Source organism: Podarcis gaigeae (genome assembly GCF_964106915.1).
Source record: "Podarcis gaigeae genome assembly, chromosome: 5".
NCBI classification, from domain to species: Eukaryota; Metazoa; Chordata; class Lepidosauria; order Squamata; family Lacertidae; genus Podarcis; species Podarcis gaigeae.
In genome coordinates this window covers 61,041,204-61,064,228 of record NC_139681.1, presented here as the reverse complement: position 1 = coordinate 61,064,228, position 23,025 = coordinate 61,041,204, and the positions used below count along the sequence as shown (strand labels likewise).

Below are 23,025 nucleotides of genomic sequence, written 5' to 3'. Positions count from 1 at the left end.
CTCCTGTGGTTTACAGACATTCATTCGGATTGTCAGATATTCATTCAAATTCATTCAGATGTCTGGCCTAAGGAACTGAATTGTAGTGGATTATGGTGGAAAGTGAGTAGACAAGTGACAACTGGGGTGACAAGTGTTGCAATATTCACCACGTGGAGGTTAGGGGTTGGAATCAGCCAAAGCATAGTGATCAGGGACAGAGCAGGGAGGACTACCCAGCAGAGCGTGTGGACAGGCTTGTGATTGTACCCAAATGTGCCCTAAACATGTTCTGCTGGTACCATCTCCTTTACCTTTGGCGCATCAGGCAAGGTCTGTTCTGTTGTCTTGTGCACATAATAGTTTTTAAGATCCTTTAATGTTTCAACTGTTATTTTTATCTGCTGGCTCAATCCTTTTTACCTTTGTGGGTTTGATTGTTTACATTTATTTTATTGATGATGATAAGCCCTCTTGCCCACACTGAAAGGTGGGGTATACAGCCTATATGGAAGCAAACTTTTGGATGGGCAGAGTCTTAAGAGAAGCTCAGTTTTAGCATAGCAATCAAGCATTTGCTTATCTATCCATCCACTTTGTTTCCTCACTATGCGAGGAAATAATGACTCAATGGCATTTGGAGAGCTAGTAAGGTATAAAGGCTGAGAGTGCATTTAGTGTGTCACCTGCAGTGATAAAGTTATCAGGTCTGTGTTCAGTATCACCAAGAATTGAGAGTAGTCCAGGGATACTTAAAAAAAATATTTTTATAAGTTGTGTGTCCTTGTTTCTCAATTTGATCCTTTTACATGGTTTTGTATGTTTTGTGGTATTTTATGCATTGTGATTCGCCATTATTTTTATTGATGATAGTTTAATAATTCTTTATTGTAACTGATAAGTGTAAACTGATTATTATTTGTTGATATTTAATTTTACTGTTTACTATTATATTCTAATGGATTATTTAATTTGATATGTTGTTTATTTTAAAGTTATTGTGGCTTTTTTGTATTGGATCAGATCGTTAATACGTGTGTGATCTTTGCTGCCCATTTTGTAAACCGCCTTGCATATAGTAATAAAGAAAGGCAGTATACAAATTAAAAGTGAAATGAAATGAAATGAAATGAAAATATAGATCTGGAATCTCTTTTCCAAACAAGCAAGCATTTAAGGCAGTGCAATATTTAAACAACAGCAGCAACAATAATACTTATTATTTTATTATTTGTACCCCACCCATCAGACTGGGTTTCCCCAGCCACTCTGGGTGGCTTCCAACATATATAAAATAAAATATTAAACACTAAAAAGCTCCTTATACAAGGCTTCCCTAGAAAAAGAGGTGCCAGAACTCACTACGAATGCCTCCCTTGTTCTCTTCAGATGATAATGGCGTCCACCTGAGAGGTGCTGGAACTGAGTTCCGGCTGAAAAAAGTTCTGATTTAAGGTATGAATTACTGTCTTTTCTCTACTTATTTTCTCTACTTACTATGGAAACATTGCTGTGTGACATTAAAAAAAAATGTGCACATTCCCCACTCGGGTTCATTTTTGTTCCATTATGCTGACCTTGAGGGTTTTTGAACGGCCCACAATTTACTGTGATGCCATTTGTGGATAGAACAATGTCCTGTGATCATAGCTATACTCACACCCTGAATGGATCATGTATAGAAAGACATTTGTGAGCTACACTGGTATTGCAAGTTGCAATGGCCTTCTTCAGAAAAAAATGAGAGTTGCCACTAGCATATGCCTCATTGAGTTTGAGACATCCCAGGTGTGACTTTTCTTTTAGGCGGGCCATAGACTGTGCTTGCACATCCCATATACTGTATTACTTTTGATTCTGGTGCTCTGGTGTCTTCCGTGTCAATCAGGTGGCTCCTTCACATGCATGCGTACTTTTTACTTCCCTCCCCCCCCCCCCGGTGCCTTCCAGGAAATGTTACCTGCTCCAGAGGCGAATAGGTTTTGCTGGTGGTGCTGTAGCATCTTAGGACACAGTACAGTGAAACGTGGACGGGGATCCCCCAAGGAGGTATTCTTCCCTCTCTCCCTTCTCCCAGAGGCATCACCCAGGAGTTTTTATTGAGGCAGTGAGCTGGCGCCCTTGTCCCTGCAGGTATCTTGCAGCAGCCATTAATTTACTCTTGTTCCTGTGCAAGGAGATTTTGCTAGCCATTAGCAGAAGCCAGATGGCGTTTTCATACTAATGAGATTTTGCATTCTAGAGGAACAGAGACCAACCTCTGATTCCACAGGTATTTCATTCTTAGGAGCCTTGTCAGCCAAAGCAGCAGGGATAGTGCTTTAATTTTTTGCCTGTGTCATGCACATTTGCACATGATGCATAGCGCCTTGGTGGGATGGTCTTTTTGAAATTGATGTGTTCAGGGTGTAGATGTATCGCATGGCATTACTTCATTGTGCTACAGTTGGTATCTGAAGTATCCCTGAGTACTGAGCCACTTTTTCAGATGCGCTCACCATCAGTGGTGATTTTTAACACGTCTATAGAAAATGGTTGTCGTGTTCAATGGCAAAGAATGACAATTAATATTATTGTCCAAAGCTAGCTCTAAGAATGGAAGGTTAGGATAAAGTTTATTCTTGTATTACTTTTCAGCCAAAAAAAAAGCTTTCTCAAAGGAGGGCACATAATGTTAGCATACAACACCCCAAACAACACAGTCCCCCACCCTCAGCACCCAAGTATTCACATTCAAACTATGTTATAATGAGCTTACTGCCTACTTCTGTTTTGAACAGGAAAACATGTGAAAAGTTCCCCACCCATAGCCCATTTTAACATGTTCCTTCCATCCCTTGTAATAGAGGCCTGGGGATTTGTCATACTTTTGTACTAGCCAAATCAATGAAAAACAGAGCCTGGAGAGGCAGAACAAAGATAACATGTACACCAAACAATGTTTTTAGGGTTTATTTTAATCTGCTAACATCCAGTCTCGATCTAGACAAAAAAGAAAAGGGGAAAAAACCACAATTAGATGACTGTTCCTTTTACTTTGCTTTGTCCATTTTCGTCATAGGTTTTGAGAGGAAAAGGAAACAGGCTTCCTTTTCGTTAACACTTTTTTTTTTAAAAAAAAGAGAGAGATGTGATAAATAAATATATAAAGTTTTAAATGTTGCTTCATTCAAATTAAACATTGCTTTTAGTTCCTGCAGCGAACATGCAGACCTTACAGATTCGGTCCACTGGAAAACAACTGTTGGGATCTTCTCTCAGTCAGTGTTGATCAGAAGAGCCTGTTCTGAGATCTCAAGTGGGTGGGAAAATAGGGAGGGACTTGGTTTAGAGAGATCGTAAGTAGCACTCTGTTCCTTGGCAGAGAAAAACACTCAAGGAAGGGAAATGGGATCCTGTGTGTGGATTGTCCATGCGGTTCCTGGTGCTTCTTACGCAGTGATGGGGAAAGCAAGGACTACATGAGCAAAGCAAGCAACATGACACAAGATAGATCTCAGTTGATTCCAAGAGTATTTATGTTGGCAAAGCCTGGCGACGCCTGAGGATTTGTCCAGCGATTAACACAGGAGTATAGGAACATCACAGTGAAAGTGTTTTCAAAAAGCACTTTAAAAGCAGTTTGAAAGAGGCAATAAAAATAAGTTAAAAACATACTCCAACATGTACAAAACAAATCATCCTTTGAAAATAATTTTAACATAATTTTTTTTTTCATAGCATGGCTCCCAAGTTCAGCATGTAGAAGGAGCACCTGAGAAAGGGGAAGAGAAATGTAGAAACCACAGAGAAAAGTGTGGGGTGGGGGTGGGGGCAGAGGCTCATTTGCATATAATGCCCTTCAGATTTTATTGGAAACCAAAACATTCACCGACGGTAGAGCAAAATGATAATAAAAGAAGAAAAAACCCAGCCTCTTTTCAATGGATCAGCGCATGAGTGCATGCAGTCAACTCCTGGTGACAATTATTTGGTTGGGTAATTGCTCTGTGCTTTAAGGGACTTTAATTCAACCCTTGAATTTGTTTCTGCTAGTGGAATGTGATAATGCATCATTCAACAAAGAGGAAAACTGAGCAGAGCTGCGATCTGAAGCATATGCTTTGTAAAACAGTGGAGGGAACGAACAGTATGAGGATTTCCGTGGTGCTGGCATCAATTCGTTACCTTTCATTATTAACTATGAAGAGCTGCATGGCTGAAATGGATTTTAAGGCATTATAGCACCAGCCGGAGCCTGGTCAGAACTATTCTGGAGCATCTACAAGTTTCAATGAGACTGACATTCCCATTATGATTAAGGCGCATAACTTACTTCCAGCTTTGACACTTTAGCACTAAATTGTGAAAGTTCTGACCTGCCTTTCTCCTAGACAGGTACACGTCTTCATAAGATAGCCTCATGCGGAAACTGCACAGTGCAAAGTGTGCTATTAGCCATGCCTGTTGAGGGATCAGAGTGGGCTGAATGAGAATGTGCACTGCAGGTGTCAGGTGTTGCAAGTGCACCTGGTCCCCAAGGAAAGCTCTTTACAGGCACTCTGAACATCCTTTTTGGTGATATAGTCAGCCTAAAACCCAAATGAGCATGTATTTCAAATTGCCTAAGGAGAAGTTCCTTGAAAGTGGGGCCTAAATGGCATACTGTGTATGCCATTCTGACCCTTTGCTGTAATACTTCAGAGGCTGCACAAATCAAGCAATCTATTGTTTGGCCTAGTTCCTTCCTGCTACCCAGGATCCAGGCAAGGTATTAGTAGAGATGCTGCAAAGCTTTGCAGGCTACACCTTCTTCCTTGGATCAGAGCAGACATGTGCTGGCCAGAATGCTTCTGAGGAGTGAAGAAGAAACATAGAGAGCTGCCTTAAAGCAGGTCAAGCTTATTTGTCCATTTTGCCCACTGTCTACTTTGTGTTTGGCAACAGGCAGACGACCTTCCCATCACCTGCTCCCCCCCCAAAAAAAGTAGAAATTCCAGGGGTTGAACCAGGGACCTTCTGCATGAATCTACCACTGAGCTAAGGTTGCTTCCCAAGTCAATGTCTTGCTGTGCTGGAATCCCATAGGATCCTGGACCAACACTGGCCTTTATTCTCTCATGTTCTGTGTGCATGTGTTGGAATTGCCATTCTGGCTACTTAATACCTCTTTTTGTGAAGAGTCATTCGCTCCCACTTTTATTTTTAGTACAACCACTGTTAGGAAAAGCTACCCTCATCCTCATCCTGCATTGTTACTCACTGGAAAGCATTCTTAACAATGCTTTCTTCTGGAAATAGTTTTGCAGTGATGTCCAGAATACTTTGAGGGAAACAATGTACTTTGAATGTACTTTAAAGGTATTGTGTTTGTTCCTTCAGAGCCCTTCATTGGTCCTTTGCTCCAAACGGCTTCCATGAAAAAACATTTCTCAATCACTTTCAGTGTGACTTTAGGTGGTTGGCTGACACTACAAAACCTACTTACTGTCTTAAGGACTGCAATAGTGGAAAGCTATGAGCACTGGAGGGAGAAGTTTGTCCTGAGCCAGAAGTGTTTTTTCTGCAGTAGCCACTCACATGGCTGAGTACAGATGTAGATTTTCAGTGGCTGCAGTAGATATTTGCAAGACTTCTCTGGCACCAAATATTTGCAAGACTTCTCTGACTACAAACATTATACACCGTTGCTGTCAACACAGGAAAAGTTCAGTCAATGACACAGGAGATGAAAGGGTGGAAACACTATTCACCAAAATGTTGGAGGCCCATCAATGCTTAAAGCCACCCAAGAAAGGACATTTGGTGTCCAAGCAAACACTCTATCACACTCTTTTCTTCTCAGCCCTCAGAAAGCCACAGACCAGTTTCCCTCTGCCTCCTGCACTCTATTATAGCTTCTTAGCCATTTAGCTGCATCCTGAGTTCCTTCAGGCTTTTAAGTTCAAATTATTACATGCCTACTAGTAAGTCTTTTTGTAATGCTTTAAGATTAATGCTTTTGATTTGTAAACAGGAAAATTCAGGGGAAGGAGATAATATGTCAAAGCTGGGACTTGAAATGGGGAACCCCTCCACTAGCTGCAAGTATGGAGGTCTAAGCAGAAACAATCACCCACCTACTCACCTTCCTTGGGTAGATTTAAGGGAAGCTGATGAAACAACATTCAGTAGTTTTATTTCCTTAGTCTGTTCTTAAAACACAATATTACACAAAGAAAATGTTGGAGAAAGACTACCACTGATCTCCCCAGAGGTCTAAGATTTCCACAGGCAAGATCCATTAAGGTTCACTCAGGTTGTTGTGGAAATAAAATTTAGGCACAACAAACAAAACACTCCACTTTTATCCTTAACCACACAAAATGCGAAAGCAGAGTTTGGCCTTTGGAACCTGCTACCAATCTTGCAAAGTATAACACAGCAGGCTCTCCAGTCTTCACGCTATGAATATGGATTAGCTGCTGCAACCATTTTTATATTATAGATCCATAACTATGAATGCACAGTAGAAAGCCTTTAGGTAAAGCTACATGCTCTGCATATAGAACAGCTGCTTCTTCATAGCACACATACGTTTGTGGGAAAAGGGAATGTGAAATAGCATTTGCTTTTGTTTGCAAAGAGTTTCTTTAGTTACAGAAATGCACAGGTGTCCTGGGAATTTAGCAAACTGCCATTCATCCCCAAATGTAGGATTTTTAACCTGCAGCCTCCTCTACCCAAAATAATGCTTAAAAAAAACAACAACAACCCAAAATAACTAGGATGAGATAGTTTTCCTTTCCTAAACCTCAAGGGCATCTTTTTAGCCAGCTGTGCACACTCAGAGAACAGGAAGGCCTTATTCCTAGAAACACTCCCAGGCCCATACGAGAGCCACACTAGCACTGATTGACAAATAGATCTGGCAAAGTACTTAAGAACTTGCATATTTTTCAGTGTAGGGTAATCAGGAGCACCTGGGCATTTGGGCTGATCAGAGAAACACTGAAAGAAAAGGACAGGTTTTTCAATCAGCCTGCATGGGGTGGGATTTTTTTTACTGTGTTTTTAATTTCCATATCACTCCAAGTCCCTTTTCACTGACTGGTTGTAGAGAATGCGTAGACATAACAAGCTCTGTGTGCTTAATCAGGCAGGCTTCTATACTAGAGACATGGCTTCCCTCCTTCTGGGGAAAAACACACACACTACAGTTTGGAACCCAAAGCTTTGGCAACTATGCAGACAAGAGTAGCCTAGGAAGAGGGAAATCCATTACAAACCATGGGAAATGACAGTGCTTCTTTGTGAACAAGTATATCAGCCTCTCTTTCTATATTTCCAGTTTTCTCTCCGAGACATAGCGAGTCCATCCATTGAGCATCAACCTAACTGCCAGCTTATTTCGACTTCATCTATAACCTAGTTATTTGCATCCTAGGGAACAGGGAAGGAAGGTGACAAACACAGCATGCTTGAGCCTCCCCCCCCCCTTTAGTAGAAAAGAAAGACACATGCTTTGGATGGAGATCAAATTATCACTTGATGCTCTCCAAACAAAACTTAGATGTTAAAAAAAAGAGAGAGAGGAAAAGGGATTATTGTGGTTATTATAGGCTGGAAAAGAACACCAGACAGTGCCTGAAGCAGAGAATCAGTCAAGATGCCCAATTTTCCAAATGCTACAGCTTTGTTAAAATAAGACAAAGGCAAGGCAGGTTTTGCCCATCCTGGAAAACAGTGGTAACACTGCCTCTTAAGTTCAACAAAGCAGCACTCCTACAGCTGGTGGATGCAATGCAGCAAATGTTAGTTGCTTCCAGATCCCATTGAAATCAATGGAGTTTGTGCCCAGTTGAACGCTTAAAGTGAAGCCCTATACTCCATACCACTCGTGGGCACTGAGGACAGCATGGAAGGCCAAACAATGAGCATTTTGAATATGTAATATCTGTGCCAATTCAAAGAAAATGCCTTCTCACTGGAAGCAAAGAGTGTTTTGAAGCATAAACATAAGCAAGAAAACAGCCAGCAATGTGGTGATCAGCAGTTTGCAGGGAACATCATAGACCATCTCCTTTTAAATGTCAGGGATTGGTGTAAACCCCCCCCCCCAGTTATTTCTAGGAAAGGACGTTTTCATGAATATGTGATAAGAACCCATGTTTGGTTTTATGTGGGATTTAGTAGTTAGCATTTGAATAACTGCCCATGAGGTAAAAGCTGAGAATATTTGTGCACAAATCCACTGGTTGTTTTGGTAGTGCAGTATGTAGTAGGATTGGGAGTGTGTGCATGCAGGTCAACCAGTGCCATGTATTCAAACTTCTGTGCTTGATATGTGGTCCAGGCTGTATTTCGCTTCCTTGAATGTTTCTCTTTCTCAACTTTCCTTTTCCCTTTCTGATTGCTTGTTTTGATACTGCTCTGTTCTTTTTGACCATAGTTTTCCATTTGAAGCCAAGCAGCTGAAACTGGAAGGAAGTCACTGTCTGGCAAATTCGCTGCCATTTATTATGACTTTCGCAACTGAAAACCTCGCTTGAGCAAGGGAGAAAAACATTTGACATTTCTGAGGATCAAATTACTCTTGCCAAGGGAGAACAGTGGTTACAAAGCTACTATCCGTGACCTCTAGATTTGCATCTAGGAGGATATGAAACATTACACTGTATTTGGCGTCAGAGCTGGGGGACCTACGCTTGTGCATTTTAAACTCTGAGCTCTCTAGGACTGATTCCTTAATATTTTTTTGTTTTATTTTATTTTATTAAGAACCCCATTGGTCTTATAAGAAACAGTAAAAAGACCCTTTGTTTATAGAAGCATTCTACCTTCTGTTTTACAGACCATTTTTTTGTTTTTTGTTTAAATAAGAGTTGCTGTTTTTAATTCCATGTTCTTTTATTATGGAAACCCTAAAATCCTGTTCTCAGTATAAAATTCCGTCAAGGCTACCACTTCTCTATAATATGGCTCATGTAGTCCTCAGTAGGCAAGCGCCCTTGCTCTTCCGTCTCTTCCTTGGGAAGTGCCTCATTAGACCGGTGAAGAAGCCGCTCTTCCCGATTCTTTATCCTCTGCTCCATCCTCTCCAGCTGCCGCTTGTACTGGTATCGCTGTTGGAAGAGGTCTTTTGCATAGTCGTACAGCTGCATGTCCAAGTCATTAAGTTCTTCGATCCTCCTTATGGTGTTGTTGTCTACCTCTACTCCACCTGCCCTTGTGCTGTTGTACTGCATGAACGGCCTGATGAATTTCAGATTGAAAGTTCTCTCAAACAAGTACTGTGTTTTCCTCTGGAACTCTGTCAAGCCGAAAAAGGCCATGTCTCTGAGATTCTTCTTAGCGCTCTCCAGCAGTATCTGTGCTCGCTTGTTTTCTGGTATGAAGGACATATTATAGCAACCCACCAAGCTCAGGTCAGCCAACATCCTCACTTGGCGATTGTTGGCTAAGTTATACGGGCAATCCATGAATTCCTGAAGAGTACAGCCTGACCAGTCTGTGCCTTCATAGCATGATGGCAGCTCTTCGGGGGTTGGCGTCCGGCCATCACACATGTGCAAGGATGTTTTCCAGGTGGCTCCTCGTTGGACGTGCCTCCATTCGCTGAGGTAACGGGATACAGGATCTCTCAGCAGAGTGATGTAATAAAACTTCCTGTAAGAAAGAAGAATTGTATGTAAGGATTTTATACACACTGTAATATAATTGTTTGGCACTCTGAGGCCTAGTATATATAGAAGATGGGACAATAACCAATGAGCTGCTTTGTGTGGGAAATTGCAGTCAAATATAACTATGCATGAGTGCAAGTTGGTGCATGAAGGGGTTAAGACAATAGAGTTGGATTCCTAGACGTAGCCAAGTCACGCCCCCACTTCCTGTTCCCTTGTTCTCCGTGCCATGTAAATGACAAAGAAAGATGTGTCTAAACAAGTTCCACGTTCACAGCACATGTTTGAAGTTATCTCCCTGTTTTTTTCCTACCCAAGAGCATTCTGCCTGTGTTCTCACTGTTGCTGCTTAGATAAATGCATGAATTAGATGTTTGGAATGTTTTATAAGTAAATCATTTTAAACATACTTAACAGTGTGTGGTCTGTCCATTGCAAGAGGGGTAGAAATTTGCAAGCAGACTAAATGGGACAAAAGGGTCTAACAAGCTGTAGAATGAGACATGGGTGGTGCTAACTGCTGCTTACCGGTAATTTTTGTGAATTTAGACTCTACTACTGAGGCTCTCTCCTGCTGGAGGAGTAAGTTTAGCCCCAGGTTTTGAATCCAAGAACCCAGCCAATTCTTTGGTTATTTACTCCCCAAACAGGGATTCATATTTTTCCTCCCAGAGTTTGCACATCATGTTCGGCGATAAATTATTGCTGTAAGCAACATGGTGGTGCACACTGCACAATCATGCACACTTCAGTCCTCACTCACTCATCCATGTCTCCAGTCAGGATAAATCAAACCAGAGTGCTGGTTTAGCATAATGTATGAATCAATGCTCATGGTTTGCTTCTTCCAGACAATCTATGTGTAGAAAGTCAAGAATAAGCTTTGGTTTCCAATTATCATGGTTTTCACTTAATGCTGAATGTGAAGCTGAGCAGCATGCACCAGCAGACTGCAGCTTCAAAGAAAACCATAGTTTATTTTGAACGATGGCTTACCATGACGTGCAAAACAGACCAATTTCTAAATGCAGTTACGATTGGTCTCCTTTTTCTCATAAGAATCTCTTTGATAAACTCACTTATGTACAAAAGGATTACATTCCCCTAATCAGAAATCATCTCCGTCTCCCCCCCCCCAAAAAAAATCAGGAATGCTCTATTGTATTTGTTTCCAGCAACATACTTCAATGTCAGAATAAATAAATGGAATTCAAATGATTTACCACCATCATATAACTTGCTTGCTTTAGGGATCAACTGGCCTTTCAGACTACCATGCACCTTAAAATTCAGTCAAGAAGACTCATTTTGGAGCACTGGTCAACAGTTACTACTCAGATAACTCACACTTCACACACAGAGTGCCCAGGCATAACTACAGCATTGCTGGAATCTCCCCTGGCCATGGCCTACTCTGCACTCGCCCTAAGTGTTTTTGCCTGGAGGGAGGATGGAGAGATGTGGGACATGGATGTGTAGAAAGAAACCTGTGGATTTGCATGGCTGGAGTGTAGCCTGCCACCACTGGCATGTGACCATTGTTGCCTGTGAAGGCTGAAAATGGTTGCTCACACTTTCTAACATGGCCAACCCCAAATCCTCCTGACTGTGATATACCATGGCTAAAATCATTGCTTGAAAAATGCAAACAGAAATTAACAGGCTGAATGCTGAAGTAGACTGAGACAATATTGTGCTGTTTGGAAATATACAGTGGTATCTTGAGTTACATACGCTTCAGGTTACATACGCTTCAGGTTACAGACTCTGCTAACCCAGAAATATTACCTCAGGTTACGAATTTTGCTTCAGGATGACAACAGAAATCGTGCTCCGGCAGCGTGGCGGCAGCAGGAGGCCCCATTAGCTAAAGTGGTGCTCAGGTTAAGAACAGTTTCAGGTTAAGTACAGACCTCCGGAACGAATTAAGTACTTAACCTGAGGTACCACTGTACTAAGGACACATGCACGTCCATCGGGCAATGAGTGCAACGTCAAGTAAAAGACTTGTGTGTCTGAATCAGGCACCACACAATTCATCACCTCAAACAGAGCTTCCTTCCCAATGACCTTGCACTTTCTGGCGGAGGCAGGTCACCAATTATCTAGTGATGTACATGGTTGTATTTAGCTCTTGATGCCCAACATAAAAAATAAAATTAAAAATTGCTCTTCTTAAAACCAGCAGGTAAGTTTTCCACCTGTCAACAGTTCCAATGTGACTTTTTTTTCATGGGCAATGCCCATTGCTGCATAAGGCAGCCATTTCATTTAAAAGTGCACCAAAGACACTGGCAAAGAAATTAAACTGCAAACAATGGTATGTCCTTACTTCTTGATACCATATTAGCCCGAATATAAGCCGTACCCGAATATAAGCTGCACCTTTAAAATTGGAGGGGGAAAAGAAAAATAGGGGTGGGGGGAACCAACCATTCCTCGCTGCTCCTGGCACTGTTTGCCCCACGCTCCTGGTTGCATTCTGTAAAGTTGCGAATGTAAGCCACACTTTAACTTTTCATGGTTGGAATTTGGAGGAAAAGTGAGGCTTATATTCAGGCTAATACGGTAATTCACGAGGGTCTTGAATGCATCGTTTCCCCTGCCCCCCAGCTGAAGTCACACTGACAGAAATTTAATTTCATTTAATGGGCATTGGAGGAAGTCCAGAGTGCATGTCTTTCAACTTCTGCTTTTGTAAGCGGAGCAAATAGGAATGTCTGCTGTTCAGGCTCTCACCAAGCTAAAGATGTCGCACTGTCTAATAAGTAACCATAGAGGGTGGGTGGAGGGGGGGGGTCAACTTCCCATGTGTTTCTTTCTCTTCTCATTCCATTTAATAGCAGCCCATAATAATGATTCATCTTCTCTGACCAGGATGCAGCTATGATTTAAATTATCAGTGCTAAGAAACCCCTAACAGGCAGGGATAAAATATGACAACGGAAGGCACCGGAAAGTGATGACTGATGCCAGATGTTCCACAGAGCGAGAGTGAGCGACAGATTCTAAACATTATAGCCTTTTAGTTTTAAAAAGGGTGAACTCTGGTGGATGTATCTGTCTTTAGACTAGAAGTTCCAAATATAATTTTAAGTTGTCCCCTCCTCACCCTGGTTCTTCCAAGAGGCAGTATTTTATTATTACTGCAGTCCTGCTTAGAGCTAGGGTTTTCCGCTGTGAAAGGTGACCACCTGGCAGTGGTTGATGATCACAATCGCACAAGAATCCAAATCCTGTGTCAAGAAACCCCAGATGGATGCTAAGTAAAATATAAATCCCATACACCTATCAAATATGTTGGAGATTCATTGCTTCTAAACTGGTTTGGATGAGTTGCTCTGAACCAGATATGGAACTTCTGCCAGTGATCAATACATGGTGCAGGATGGGATTTGGGTTTCCCAGAAAGGGAAACACAACCATGTGTACTAAAAGAACGAGGCAGCCACTGCAGGGCACAGAGACTCTGGTCCTAGCTTTTTATTGACATTACCTGAGCATGTTTTCCTCACCCTTGCACAGGGCTTCCACTGATAGGGTTTGTTATGTGAATCACACCCAAAGTGATCTACTACTGACTAGAAATGTATAGGATTGTACTATTTCTATATTGTATGCTAATCCTTCCTATTCCACAGCTGTGGGTGTATTGGCAGGGCTGGTCTCTGCCCTTCATGGTGCTGATCTTTCAGATGTGACCACTGAACCGGCTTCCCGTATCTTATGCACTACAGGAGGACATGAAGACTGGTTATTTACGACATTTTCAGCACCAGGTTAATAATAATAATAATAATAATAATAATAATAATAATAATAATAATAATTTATACCCCAGCCACTCTGGGCGGCTTCCAGCAAGTTTAAGACATCCTTGTTTGCTCAGCCATGTTAAAAGGGCTACGTTTGGTTTTTCTCTTTTAGTTTTTATTACTTTATTGCATGTGCTTTGATTATAATGTATTTGATGTTATTATAGGACACTGCCTTGGATCCCTTTTGGATGAAGGGTGTTTTAGATCATTATTTTCTTAATGGACAAAAAGGATAACAGATGTTTCCTCTCACACAACAACATTCATGTAGGAATAACACAGGAACATCAAAAACTCTCTTCTATCAAGTCAAACTGCTGGTCCATCTAGCTCAGTCTTGCCAATTCTGGATGGCAGTGACTCTCCAGTGTTTCAGATGGTGGACATTTCCAATCGTACCTGGAGATGCTGGAGAATGAACCAGGCACATTTGGCCTGCAAAGCAGGTTATCTACCACTGAGCTATGGCTCTCTACAATCCTCTTTTGGTGGCCTGCAACCATAAGCCTAATGAGCCTCCATCTTGTTAAATGTTTCCACTTTAGTCCCTCATGGTTGTCAAGAGAAACTGGGACAGAAAGGGAAGCCACATTAGGGAATTGTCAAACTCCTACCTCTATAAAACTCAAGCTTTGTTTAAACAAATATTAACAGTGTGGTACAATATATATATTTCTCAGGAAAAAGACAGTCCTCTCTGCCAAGCTCAACTTTGCCTATATTGCAACCTATAGGGCATTGCTTTAACCCAGAGTGTTTATCCTTGGTGCTAACAGCCCGTGATAAAATGCAGCAGGGCTTATCTGGTCTAGACTTTTGCAAAAATATACCTGGGCTTTGAGTACCTAAAGAGTAAGCTTTCTTTGTGTCACCCTTTCTCTCACCAAAAGAAGAATCTTGCTGCTTTGCCTAATTCATTTTTTAGCTTCATGGAAGCAATTAAGCAAATTATTGTGCTCCTATCAATCCCTCTCCAAGGTTATCCCTGCATCAAACACAGTGCCATTTAATGAGCCATTCACACAGGAGGTCACCAATCTGTTACAGAAAAGAAAGAGAGGATTCTCTCTTGCTTCCAGAGTTGCCACTTAGGCAGTCGGCCATTCTAATAGCTCTGAAATTTTTACTTGTTTACTTAGAGTATTTTCATCACTATGTTCTCAGGGTGGGTGGCAACCATATAAACATCCATAAAACATAAGCATACATTAAAATCTTAACAGTAATTTGGAGTAATAACCACATGAATAAAATGGCAACCTCCAAACCAGCCGTGTGAGTTATATTTCCTGCATATGGCTGACTAACCAAACTAATACCAAACGAAAGCCTGTGCACATAAGTGACTTTTCAGTTGATACTGAAATGAATAAATTGGCACTGCCAACTGCATATTTGTTACTGTCAGGACTCCTACAACACAATACCTACCCTTACAGGGTGGGGGGGACTTACAAGTGTGGGGGGTTCAAACCCACATTTCCCATTTTTCATTCTGTGGTTCTTTCCCATAAGCTACCTTGCAGCCCACTGTGCCACCTGCTTTAACATTTTTGGAGTAAGTGTGCCTTCGTCTTGGTACAACAGGCCCACCTGCCCTTCTCCTGGTCATAGGGTCCTAACCTTGCTGTACTTTTTAATTAGTTAAAATGTACAGCAAGAAATAAAGTGCTTATTTCCCTCACACAGACCTGTATCCTGTGTGCCTATTATGGTATAAAGGACTCATAGCCTGTAAAAAACCATGGTTAAAATGTACAGCAAGATTAGGACCATATGACCAGGCCATGCCAAGCATTGGGAGATGATTCATCTTTACCAGTCTAACTTGGGCCAATTAACCCATATTTCGTGTCTGGCTGAACAAACAGCAAAGGACTCACCTTATGCTTGCAAAAATGATATGGGGATGCACACTAGCTAGGAAGAAACAATCAGTAACTTACTCCCAAGTAGATGGGCACTGACATGATAAATTACCATATGGAATGAACCTAAGGAACACTTTTACGGGTTCAAGCCATGAGTGCAATGTAGTTACAGTGGTACTTCAGGTTACAAACACCTCAGGTTACAAACATTTCGGGTTACATACTCTGCTAACTCAGAAGTAGTACCTCAGGTTAAGAACTTTACCTCAGGATGAGAACAGAAATTGTGCGGCGGCAGTGCAAGGCCCCTTTAGCTAAAGTGGTACCTCAGGTTAAGAATGGTTTCAGGTTAAGAACGGAACAAATTAAGTTCGTAACCAGAGGTACCACTATATAAGTCAAAAGGGTACTCTGACCTGACACATTAAGGCAGCCCAAAGCAACCTACAGCCAAACACACACACACAAACAAACAAACAAAACACACACACACACCCCACTACACCTAAGGAACATGCCAAAAAGACATTTTAGATACTTTCTGTCCTAGGTGAAGAAGACACAGTTCTTGGGTCAGAAAGACCGGCAAGGAATATACTGGGAACGCATTGAGAAAGAGGAGGATGGAATTTCTTTTGGCCGCATAAAATTGTTGACTGAAAGTGCCTGTTTCACAAGTCAGAGCTCTTAATTCATTGTGCTCTTGCTTCTGTGTTAAAGGAATTTATTTGATAACTATGTAATGGACTTCCCTGTAAAGGAAAAATCTGAAAAAGCCACTTCCCTAGAAGTCTTTTACCATTTGACGCCACACGATTCGATTTCCATTTCTCATCTTTCATCCTTACATAACATGCCCTCTCTGTTTGAATGTAATTTAATATGTGTATAATGATTGGTAGAAAATAGGCTTAATTTTCCTCAACCTGTTTCCTCTCATATGGCACTTATTATAGCTCTTCCTGTTCCCCTGCATGAACAAAATAAAGCTCTCAGACTTCCGAATGTCACCAGCGAAAAGAAAACACCCCCCCTATATATGTACATGTGTATGCAAAATAATGGTTGCAGTACAAATTAACAAAAGCCAGAAAAATCCAGTCCTCTTTTCTTAGGCTATTAAAGGCGGCTGGGGGCGGGGAGGAGTAGCAAAACAAACCGTTGTGTTTTTCATGTTTCCAGCAGTCATGGCTTTGTGCATATCAAGTGAATGTGTGCTTTGGTAGCTGCATTTATTATAAAAGACCTTTTTAAAAAAGCCAAACAAAAAACCCTTGACGGATGGTACCCTTGGGAAGTTAAAAAGATGAATTGTTTATGATGTGAAATGCTGAGCAGCTTCATGAACACACTCCTCTGCTCGCAGGTCATAACTCACTGAATGCTTTCGGTGGCCCTGTCACATGCTATATACTGATCCAGCAGATAACACTGATCCAGTAGCTGTTTGCATGGAGAACAGGTCAAAAGACCAGGACTGTAAAAGGAAAGTGAGCAGAAATACAATATGGAGGGAGTATAATTAATACTTCAGCAGTGTCATCCAAATAATCAATAATAAATAAATCAGGCAACATTGGACAACAACAGTTGGTTGCTATACTTTAAATAAGCTACACAAACACCATTTTCAAAGAACAGCTATTTGGTGCCCTTCAAGCCTGTCTGCCGTTAATTGAAAACTCCAATAATTAAATCTATGTTTGTTATCATTTTGCTAAATATCTGTGCCAAATGAAGGAACTACTGGGGTTAAAGAGTTTGCAGCATTCAAAATACCAGGTGGTCTAAGCAAAGCTATGATTTTATCTCTCTTGCCACCAGTGGAGATGTAACAGGAAAACATGGGAGACAGGAATGAATTGTGGGGAGACTCAAGTTTTGCTTGTCAGAGGAGGAGTCTGGAAGCATCTACTTCAGGTTTTACAATAACCACAGTTCCCTGTATTATCTGAAGTAGTAGACTGTGGTTTGTATAAATACTAGTCATTTACTTTAATTAGTGCACACACCAGGACCACAAACCTGCGGAAGCTTATGCCACAATAATTTTGTAGTGTTGAGGCCCAAAATAATGTACCGTTTTTGTTGCAACAGACTAACACGGCTACCCCTCTGGAATTTTATAATTAAATTTAATTTGACTGTGATAAATTGTTCTGCTTCTCTGATTAGTTGGATCCAAGCGAAGCAAGTGTCAGATTGAATAAAAGACAAGCAAGGCAAAACTAAATATAAATGAGAAAAAGGCCACTTCTGGGACATAAATGAGAGCCTGTGTGGTTGGAGCATGGGTTGGAGCATGGGTAGCCAACATGGTGTTCTTCATGTGTTGTTTGAGCATAACTCTCAGCCAGCATGGCCAATGGTCAACAACTGAAAGGCACAATGTTGGCTATTCATGGGCTAGACTAGAGCATCAGTCCTGGCCTGGTGAAGCCTGGGATTCCACTCAGTCATGGACGTTATTGTGTGACCTTGGCAGCCCATAATCTATCAGCTGATCCCAATACCTTGTCTGATAGGGGAACATGGAGAGGGGAACGTGTCCTCTGCGTGGTGCCCTGAACTCATTGAAAAAAGGGCAACATAAAGATACAGTTGTGGGTACCAAAAGCATAAAGACCTTAAAGCAGATTGATGGAAGTAGTATGGCTTGCATGGAATGCAGGCAGAATGCCAAATCTCAGGCCATCTCCCTGCTCTGTTTTGACCTCCCTGGGTGGTCTTGGGTATCACACTTTCTTTTACACTCACTTTCCCATCTGTTAAATTGGGAATATTAGTGATTAATGTTTCATCGAGGGCTGCTGTGAGGATGGGTCAGACAGATACGGTAAAGCACTTATTATTTAATTACTAGTATTTGGTTGTGGAAAATCCTAGTGCTGTAATATCAGATAAAAAGAAAACACATTTGTGTAGAATTAAAATATTCTATACCAAAATAAAACAAAGAGTGGGGGTGGATTGATTTGCCAGATGGTGCTGTAAATCATGCTCTGTTTGCTTCCGATCTTCCCTCTTACCGGCTAGGATAGATTCTTGAATGATTTACTATAAAGCGACTCAAACAATAGTCATCTGTAAGTCTGTAGCAAAACACACCAGTTAACACAGCTGTTGCAGTGGTTTAAGAAGGGGGCATTGAACTTATCACTGCCATGGCACAACTTCCATACGTTTACACACTAGACTATGCAGAAGCCTATGGAAATAAAATGAAAATGAAACTGTACCTAACAACTACATTTACTCTCTTTGAGAAACTGACGTGTAGCAGGTGTACACACCTAGGCTTGTGGGGGGGGACTATCTCCAGCAGCAGAGAGGAACTTACAATTCTGGGGTGAGGGGGAACCCAGAAATCAAAGGAGAAAAATGTGAAGCGATGTTCTCTGCACTTTATGTAGCACACAAAGCTCTTGCTGTGAATGACACCTATAGAAAGTGCCAACAGTCAAGTGGTTTTGCAAACAGGGGAGGGAAACATCTTACAGAGATGGTCAAAATGGTGGCGAAAACTTGGTCTTAGAAGTGCAATAGGAACAAGGCTTGAAATATGAGACTGCTCTCCAGAAGGCAAGCGGCTTGGAAATGCACTGCCGATTGAACATGGCAAAACTATTCATTATTCTAGTAGAATAACCAAGACCACTGCTTTCTGAAAATGCAGCTAGAGACTTTATGAGCCTCATTAATCATTTTTCACAAACTGCTGATCTGGAAACAGCAGGGCAATTCGTGGTTTCAACTTCATTTGCCTGAAAAGACCATAGCACATTTTCTCCGGAAATTAAGGTTTTCCTCCTGTTTTAAAGAGGAGTGCACAATTGCCATAGTACTATGCTGCACAAAGCACCAGGCTAACTTGTATCAACGGTCTGGTCTAGACATATGTAATGGCTAGCCGAATAACCTGCAGTGGCTTCTTAAATAACAAAAGCAATTATTGCAGTGTAGAAATAATCACACCCAAAGACTTATCTCAGACATCCTGTAATGTGATGGCAAAATTGTTTAGCTGACCAAATTTAAGCACTCAGAAGCCATCAAGCTGAATCAGATAAGAGATCCATCCAGCCGTTTGTTCCTGTACATTTATTTCCAACTTTAGGATCACTGGTATGGTAGAAAAGGCACCTAAGAAAGAACTGGACCAATGGAGTTTAGCAGCAGGCTAAAGCTCTCCATTACAGACATTTTGAACCACTGTACACATTGCCTTAATCAAACCACAAAGGATTGTACTTTCTGTTCAGCTGCCTAAGTACCTTCATACGGGTTTCTCTCATTTCTTACTCACTTTACATAGTGAACAGGAGATGCAGACCAGGTGGCTGGTACCAGGACAAGCTAGAGGAAAGGCTGGGAATGCACAGTGACCTTATCTACCTGCCCTCCAATATGTACCTGGCTAAAGGAATAGTTTCTTCTGTTTCTTTTCATTATAAGAGTGAATATTGAGCACTATTGGGGGGAAAACTGGAGCAGCATGTTTTCTTTACTTTCTGGGTGTGACAAAAGTAATTTGCTGAGGCCAGGAAATTTTTATTTTTTCACAGGGAGCCCTCTTCTTTCAGATAAACAGATTTGTAAGAAATTGTAAATGTCTTTTCGTCTAGAAGTTTATGGCCCTATCTAGTGTTTTGGCCTTGCATGTTCCAAGCTTCGATGTCAAAAGCTATCAGGGCTGAATTCCTTTATCCTCAACTTTCACTGTTGCAATCTGCAAAGGCTCCTCTGACCTACTGTGCATGATTAAGCAACAGAATTATATTTTATACTCCCCTCTTCCTAAAATTCACATTCGTTTTCATCAGAACTCACGTCCTCCTGCCCTTTCCCTTCATTTTTTTTGTATTTTGTAATCAGCCTACTTTCACAGAAGACAGTCCCTTCCTTTTCATTTCTTTCACCATCATCAACTTCTCCCTTTAAAAAGCACCAAAAACAACTAAATCTCCTGCATTACTGTTTCCTAGGTTAACTCCTGTGCCCTTTTAGAAGATGGACATTTAAGAATAACAGCATGCTGGCAAATGGAAATGCATGCACACTATGCATTTTCTTTTGTTTCCCCCCTGATACTCTTGACTGACACGGACATGTGGCCATTATTCTGCACTGAACATATAAGCATGCCCAAGGAGAGCAACTGGAACTATTTCTTCGCACCATCCCTTGTTCTTTCCCAGCACACAGCCAGCTAGCTAACTCTGGAAAAACGCTGTGCCTTGATCCGTTTGGATTGATTCTTAAAAAGCAAATCACAAACAGGCCTGAAATATAGTTTAATATTTTGCACGTATTAGGTGTAGCTTATTGTTTAAAAAGGAGTTGGGTAGTCTGATAGGAAGTTCACTTAGCTTGACTACAGTTGCATTATTGAGTGTTTCTAAATCCTGCATTCCTAAATTGCTTTTGCAATTCTGAAAAACAATAATTACATTTGGGAACTGAAACCCTGTAGGAAAAGAGAGCACAATGGAATATTTTAAATGTAAATGGAAAAGTCATTTTTCTGTTTCATTACTAAAGTGTAATTATCATGCCTGAAACGTGATAAAACATGCCTACTAACCCTGATGAGTATGTTCTACCTCTACTGTCGGAGTCATTATGCTTCTGAATACCAGTATCTGCAAATCACAAGGGCGTGTTGTTGCACTCAGGCCCTGGCTTTTGGGTTTCCATAGGAATCTGCTTGTCCAATGTGAGAAGAACATGCTGGACTAGATGGGTCACTGGCCTGATCCAGCAGGTCCTTCTTAGGTTCTTAGGAGAGTGAGGAAATCACAAAGTTATTTTCTCTAGTCAGTTTCACAAAGTGAACTATCAGTGCGCCTCACATGCGGTCACACTTGAGATGCCATTGTGTGCTGTGTGTATGAACACACCTTCAAAAGAGATCAGCCATGTGAAATTGACACGATCAAATAATTCTGCAGTGACAAAAGGTTCATATTGGCTTTAGTTCCCTTGCAACAAAATACAATGATTTATTTATGCAAACAAACAAACAAACAAACAAACAACCCACCACCATTGTACAAGAGATACATCGATGTAGTATAAAAGAACAGTCACTTGGTTACTTGGCCAAAACAAAAAAAATTCCTTCCAGTAGCACCTTAAAGACCAACTAAGTCAGTTCTTGGTATGAGCTTTCGTGTGCATGCACACTTCTTCAAAAGAAGTGTGCATGCACACGAAAGCTCATACCAAGAACTGACTTAGTTGGTCTTTAAGGTGCTACTGGAAGGAATTTTTTTTGTTTTGACTATGGCAGACCAACACGGCTACCTATCTGTAATTGGTTACTTGGCTGCAGTTTTATACATACATATATACATTACATACATATTCTAGTTAATGCAGCAGCCCGTGTCCTTGGCGTTCTGTGAAGACTCATACACGACAAGAAGTTTTCATGTGAAAAACCCGTTAACAATCAAAGAGTCATAGGAATAAAGTAATATCAAACAAAGTGAAACTGACACACACACACACAGAAAACCATCACCCTGAAATGCCCTCTGTAGATGATAATATAGCAGTAGCTGCAGCCAGAGCAAAGGATGCTTCAAATGTCTGGCAATTCTGGGGCGCAAAAAATCCACTAGATGGCACTTTGTTACTTTGAAAATCTATCAGATGAGAAGAAACAGCCTGCGAACATATTGCAGTCTTTTCTTTTTTAAAAAAAAACCCCCACAATAATACTGTAGCATTTCATATTATTACAACACATTTACTCTGGTTCCCATGGGGTTTCCTATGTGTCTTACATATTAAGGTCACAAGTGGAAGCGAGCATAACTGTGGGGGAGGGACAGTTGTGAGTGCCTGCATTTGCTGTGCTGGTCTCAGCTGCAGGAGGCTAGTGAGCTGACAAGGATCTACGAGCAGAACCAACTGGCGCCAGAACACATCTGGGTACCAACTGCATGCTTTGCCAGGAAAGCTGGGCCCACCAAGCCAAACAAGAACATCCTTGGCGTATTATGGAACCTCCCTTCTGCTGCGTAGAATTCACAGGACGTGCCACCGGTTTTCGTGTTATATTAATGGTTGCAGCTTCGTACAACATAGTCACTGCTTGCTAAAAAAAGCTGGGTGCGCCAAGGTTTCTCAGACACGAATGCCAAAATCTAGCATTTTAAATGTGCTCGAAGCATGCACACAGATAGCCAAGCAGAACAATTTCTGGAGTTTCACGGAAAGTATTTGAAATGGAAGAGAGAGGAAAAAATCTAGCAACAAAACTAAGGTACTTTTGTGGCTTCCACAGTTTGAGCCAATGGGGGTGCTGGGAATGATACTGCCTGCCAAATGTAGGGACCCCCCCCCCAAAAAAAAATTCCTGGCCACTGCTTGGCGGTAGCATGTTCAGAATCCCAACACAACTTTGGTTGTGCACTTGGTTCAGAAGAACTCCTTTATTTTTGAGTGAGCATAATAAAGTCTCTTTGCAGCTCGCTTTAAGTACGCTGTACTCGGCCCACAACAGGAAAGATTCCCTTTGTTTCCTCAAGGTTTCCAATAGTTCTTTTACTCTGCAGTGAGTGGAAGACAAGAGTGAGAAGGGAAAATTCCAGAGAGAAGTGGAGAAAGTGCTTTTCCCAGCTCAGCTCAGTCAACAGCTGCATGCATGATGAGCTGTATGCATGGCTGGTGCAGCGTAGTGGTTAGGGCACTGGACTAGAAGTT

The 23,025-nt window shown here is 41.4% G+C and overlaps 1 protein-coding gene across 1 annotated transcript in view; it reads right to left on the bottom strand.

The window, feature by feature from the left end:
• Positions 1 to 6,114: 6,114 nt before the first annotated feature.
• HS6ST1 (heparan sulfate 6-O-sulfotransferase 1) overlaps positions 6,115 to 23,025 on the bottom strand; it is a 184,321-nt gene continuing 167,410 nt past the window's right edge. Inside the window, exon 2 of the mRNA XM_083741660.1 lies at positions 6,115 to 9,606. Within this exon, the coding sequence (XP_083597786.1) occupies positions 8,898 to 9,606 (709 nt within the window). The 3' untranslated portion in view covers positions 6,115 to 8,897. The remainder of the gene's footprint in view (positions 9,607 to 23,025) is intronic.